The sequence below is a fragment of the Ascaphus truei genome, chromosome 16 (assembly GCF_040206685.1).
Source record: "Ascaphus truei isolate aAscTru1 chromosome 16, aAscTru1.hap1, whole genome shotgun sequence".
NCBI lineage: Eukaryota > Metazoa > Chordata > Amphibia > Anura > Ascaphidae > Ascaphus > Ascaphus truei.
The window spans coordinates 48330458-48336457 of NC_134498.1; the positions used below are offsets into that span (position 1 = coordinate 48330458).

Genomic DNA, 6000 nt, shown 5'->3' on the forward strand with positions numbered 1-6000 from the left:
AAGTATAAAAGCAATATTACTGTTTTCACCCCACCTCTCACCTCTCACTGCATTCAAATACTTCGCTCCTATTTTGCACTGTGTGTATCTGCCTGTGATTTAGGGGGTGCCAATAATGAGAGTTGGGGACCTGTACTCATTATAATGGGATGTGACAAACTTTGTTGTTCATTGTGTCAGAATTTCTCCCGGGTTTGGGGCGAAAGGGGACCGGTCCGGCCTACAATATGCGCCAAACCTGAGACACTTACATTGTAGATCAGGTTACAAAAAGACATGCGTCCATCAAGTTCAACCTATGCTACATTTAGATGACAGATACTTTATCCTATATCCGTACTTACAAGCTATTGATCCAGAGGAAGGCAAACAAAAAACCCCAGTGTCACATTATCCAATGATATCTCATTAAGGGAAAATAAATTCCTTCCCGACTCCAAATATTGGCAATCAGATTAGTCCTTGGATCAACATCCTTCCCATGTTTACTTATTTGGTATATCCCTGTATAACTTTCCTGTCTAAAAAGATGTCCAACCTTTTTTTGAACATATCTACTGTATCTACCATCCCAGTCTCCATGGGTAATGAATCCCACACTGTAACTGCCCTTACTGTAAAGAACCCTTTCCTTTGTTGCTGGGGAAACTTGATTAAAGAAACCAAACGTTTCCTGCAACGCACGGGGTTAAATCTAGGTGCACTAGTGATGTTACAGGTGTGGTTCACAAGGGGGTAAAGGGGACCACCTGCAGTCCTGGCCTGGGATATTAGGGGAGAGTCAGACCTGGGACACACAGCCGCCCCAGACTTTGCTGCTAACACGTTATTTTGTTTGGTGCACCTGCAGAAAGGGAAGGGGAGCGAGCAGACATTTCTTGCACATGAGCACATTTCTTTAGCATTCTTCTCTTACCCGAGCGGAAAAGGGAGGCGGGGATGATTCACACTAATCGTGTCATTACTTCTGTAATGTGGCAATGGCGGCTGGGTTTCTTGTTTGGCGTGTTGTTGGCGGGGAAGGGGTTAACCCCCTCGGCTGACGGAAAAGTCAGTAACGTATTGCTGCCCTCTAACCCCCCCTCCCCCTCCTCACCCCCACTGGCAGCCAAGGGGTTAAGCGAGAAAGGGGGCAGCTGTGCAGGGAGTGTCTGCAAAGGAAGGACACCTGTTTCCTCCTGGGTGGGACCCAGACCTCGGGAGCATGGGAGTCACATCGAATTCAGGGCACCAGGGCACCCCTGGAACCTTGTGATGCAGATTAACACCTTCACTGCAGGAGGCAGCACGCACATTATATATATATATCTCTATCATGTATCACTGATTATAGAGGCGCTCCACTGAGGCTGGTATACAGCCGGGTGCATTAACGGCAAAAAGATCAGGAATAAAGGCAAATTGTAGCAGGCAGTCCGGGACTTGTTGAAAAGGTGAAAAATAATTATTACAAAAGGTCGACCTCAGAAACCCGAAACATTAACCCATTGTAATAAATATTTTTCACTCTCTTTAACAAGTCCTGGAGTGCTTGCTACTATATACGCACACACCATACTGAGTTAAGTTAGGGTGGGTAAAAAAAAGTGACAAAAACCCTCCACAGCAAAGCATATAGCAAATGGAAATATTACTGTATGCTCATTTGCATGTCATTTCCCAGAATCCCTTGCTGCAGTGGAAGTGTTGTGTGCTGGGTGATAATGGTGAAAGGCGGGGTTGCAGACCTGTCTACACATGCAGATGAGCATACAGCAATATTTACAGTTGCTATATATATACACACACACACACACACACACACACACACACACACACACACACACACACACACACACACACACACACTATGTTTGGTAATGTTATGTGTTTCGGGTCTAACTTTGCTGCCCGGGTGACTTAGTCGAGGTCAGAAGGGATTCAAAACTGGTTTCGCCCACTTCAAAGATACAGTAGCAATATTATCACCAGCCTACTCCTCTTTTCAGGAAAGGGCTCTATCGTGGTGAAGGGGTTAAAATACTTTTCAGGACAACAATACATAAAAAATGTATCTCTAAAAAAGTTTTTGTGGGGCAAGTTTTGATTATTTTGGGGGTTTCAAGCAGCAAAGATCAATCAGTGGCTGAAACGTGATGTTTTTTTACAGGTGTCACTGCTTTTTTTTTAATTTAAAAACTTGCATTTCCAATTTCTCTTTAAAGGGCTACGGTTGCATTTAAAAAAAAAAAGCCTCTCCCCTTTCTGTTTTTAGGGCACAGCTAGAGTACAAACCTTTCTAAAATGGGACCTTGGAACAGGTGCAGAATTTCTTCTTCTCACTATTGATGGATATGCTTTTATTTTCACAGGGTACTATGTCAATGGGCACTAATGTCGTTCCCCTTTATCTGTTTGTTGGCAGCATACTTATAATACATCAAACAACAAAGTTAAAAAAAAAAATCAACTCTCTTCCTAAATTAACAGGAGTTTACAAACACATTTTTTTTTTTATCATGAAAGAGATTGTGATTTACAAATAATCTGGTTACTATAGAAATATTAACGTTTAAAAATAATAATGTAAAGATCTTTATACTTTTATCGTATTTAAAAGGTGGCAATTACCTTAATTTAATCTAATAGCCACATCACCACCTTTATCTTACTTTGATGTTAGGAACTCACTAATAATGTAACTGTGATGTTTATAGATTTACTGTTAATTTACCTGCAATACAGCACACCTGCTAAAATCAGCAATATAATGCTGACCTTCAGAAAATCTAAATAATAAAATACTGCACCCCCAAATATTGCCATATAGTGAGTGACCCCATTCAAGAGACCCCCCAACCGAACATATGCAGCGAAATTCCTATTGCAGGTTGTTTATCTTTAAAGAGCAAATAGTGTAACTCTCATTGCTCTTGGGAGATTAACACCTCTAGTGCCTAAAGAGTTAATATAAATATATATATAATAGAACAGGGGGGCAGCTGGCACTCCCATCAAAGTGAAATGGTATGGTGCCTGTCCTGTAGAAATAAACAGAGAAAGCAGTCACCCCTAGCAAGGGAAGACAGAGGCCAGCACTCAAGGATAAATGGCAACAAAAAAAAATATATATATATATATATATATATATATCACCACTTCCACTTCCACTGCAGATTCTGGGGAATGACATGCAAATGAGCACACAGTGCCACTTTTTGCTTCAAAAACCATTTTTAACATGGTTCCCTATAGGCTTAAGCTTGCTGCATGGTCACAGCTTTGAGCACAGCCAGGGTTAAGGTGCATACCCAGAAAACCCACCCACAGACAGCTGTTTCGACCTTTATGGGTCTCATCAGTGTGGGGTTGGTAAAGTGTGTATGCAGAGAAGCTAAAGGATGGGGTTTACTCAAAGCTGTGACCATGCAGCAAGCTTAAACCTATAGGGAACCATGTTAAAAATGGTTTTTGAAGCAAAAAGTGGCACTGTGTGCTCATTTGCATGTCATTCCCCAGAATCCTTTGCTGCAGTGGAAGTGCTGTGTGCTGGGTGATAATGGTGAAAGGCGGGGTTGCAGACCTGCCTAAGACATGCAGATGACCATACAGCTATATTTGCATATATATATTTGCTTTGCTGTGTAGGGTTTTTGTCCCTTTTTTTACTCACCATAACTTAACTCAGTGTATATATATATATATAAAAATAATATAGCAACCGTAAATAGTAATGTATGTTCATTTGCATGTCTTAGACAGGTCTGCAAATAGCGTAGAGTGATATATACATATATATATATCTATATCTATATCTATATCTATATCTATATATATATATCACTATGGTGCAAATGGCAAGAAAACAAGACCCCGAGATAAGGTTTTTGTTTTTAAACTCTGTCTTCACCCATTAAACAAGCGCCTGGAAATTAGAGTGTAAGTTCTCTGGGCCAAATATCTTTGCACCTGCTGCATCTTTGCACCTCTGCTCTGGATCGCTAAGTATAAGGGCGCACTACAATGTTCTCTCTTAACCACTATAGCAGCTAGCCCCGTGTGGCACCGAAGAGGTTAATCGTTTTCCCACAACCTCACACCTCTTAACGAGATATCACTTTCCCAACACTTCACCCTTCTTATCTTTAACTAGGGCTGGCAGGGCACTGAGAGATTGCAATGTCAGCTCCAATAAAGGGGGGCTGGGGGGAGAAAAGGGTTATCTCTGACCCCAAGAGACAATAACCGAGACAATGGGATGATATGGAAGTGCAGGCACTTACCTGCATACCTATATATATTACGGTATACCTGTGGGGGTGGCAGGGTTTATATCAGAGACAGCATGAGAGGGGATATAGGCAAAGGGTTAATGATATATCTCTGGCAGTCACTGGGTTAATATTTACTGACCCTTTCAGTGCCAGGCATTGTTATCATATCCATGCACGTGAAGGTCCTAACAGGGAGGTTTGAGAATACAATGATATTAGGAGAAAGTAGTAAAAGATGGGGTGTTGCTGATATATAGGGTGGCCACCCCGATCCTATATACACATGTACTGTATAGGTAGCATCCTCATTGACCCTGCAGAATGATTGTGCTTTACCTGTACAGGAAATCATTTGCACCCAGTCCACCCTAAAGCCTCTAGCTATAGAAAACAAATGGTTAATCCATTTACCACCAGAAGCGTCTGCAACACAACTTTAAAACAAACTTTTTGCTTCCACCCTGCTGTTACCCCCCCAAAATCCTGCCCTTCTATAATGAGCAGGATTGGCTTTTTTGTTGTTGTTGTTGTTGCAGTTTGTAAAGTAGTACCCCCAGGCTCAGGACATGCCATGTACTTTCATCAGCAGGGACAGGGGTGCAAAGGCAAATGTCACCGGTGCCTTGGAGTACAGTATCAGCCAGGCACCCAGAATAGGATAAGTATAGGCATGCTTACCAAATCTGCTGTGATCCTGCCGTGTCCCGTGCACTGTGCCATTGGGGAAGATCTCCAGATGGAATCCTGTCCTGCAGTAAAGCTGCCTCCTTCTCAGGATGCCCTTCAGGTGGGCAAAATCAGTGGGGGACCCTCTCTGCAGCCTCCCTTCTATCTGCCCCAGCCTCTCATTCAGAAAGCCAGGAGAGTCAGCTAAAGGAACATTCCCAAGAGAGGAGGTAAATCCATGCAAATCCAGGTCCAGGGATGCTAGGAAACCACCAACCTCAGCCATGGCAAAGCTCTGCCCGCAGGGGTGGGCACAGGGTGTATATGCAGATATATTCTCTGTGCAATTCAGACAAAACAAATCTGCAGTTTGTCAACTTTGCGAAACAATCAGAATAATGAGTTTGCTGTTGATCTTCATCAACTTGTCAGTCCCTCTGTGGTGTTGTGTCCACGCGTGACCTTGTTCTCGTGGGTAGTTGCAGACTTCTCCCTCTTCATTAATCTCCTCTTGCTTTTCATAGCTGGGTCTGTCTAGCTATGAGATGAAAACTGCACTTTATATACATACACACTCCCCTTAACATTGAGTTATTGGATATTTAAATACAAGCCACACCTCATTACTATTCCCTGGGCTATAGCCTTTTTCCCCCTCTGATCCATTTGGTTCTTTTGGAGAAAAAAAAAATCTTGCACTCCCTCCTTTATTATAAAAAAAAGCAGGAAAAAAGTACACATGGCAGTGAGGCAGAACTGCTTTTGGCAGGTCTTTGTAAAACTACTGATGAAATCATGTGTATGGAACCTTGCTTGTACACAGAACTCACACTGCACTACCCCACATCTGCATCTGTCCATCCAAACCCTCCTAGGTACTATGTAGGAAAGCTGTCCTTTCAGGCCCCAGGATACAAAGAACAATAAAATAATCCAAAGGGGAATCACAAAGGGGAGAAGAAAGAACCCAAGTCCAGCACCAAATCTTCCCAGAAATGTCCAGTATCTGAGTAACTTTGAAAAAAATGGACTTTTTTCCCACAAATTTTTGCACACTTAAGAGAAAGTTAATTCAGCAGGA

At 42.4% G+C, this 6000-nt stretch overlaps 1 protein-coding gene across 2 annotated transcripts in view; it reads right to left on the reverse strand.

Annotated features, from left to right (window-relative positions):
- FGF16 (fibroblast growth factor 16) overlaps window positions 1-5686 on the reverse strand; it is a 40237-nt gene extending 34551 nt beyond the window's left edge. Inside the window, exon 1 of one of the 2 annotated variants that reach the window (XM_075573501.1) lies at window positions 4932-5686. In XM_075573501.1, coding sequence (XP_075429616.1) covers window positions 4932-5205 — 274 coding nt within the window. In that variant the 5' untranslated portion in view covers window positions 5206-5686. The remainder of the gene's footprint in view (window positions 1-4931) is intronic. The other variant, XM_075573499.1, reaches the window with a different exon arrangement.
- Window positions 5687-6000: the final 314 nt, after the last annotated feature.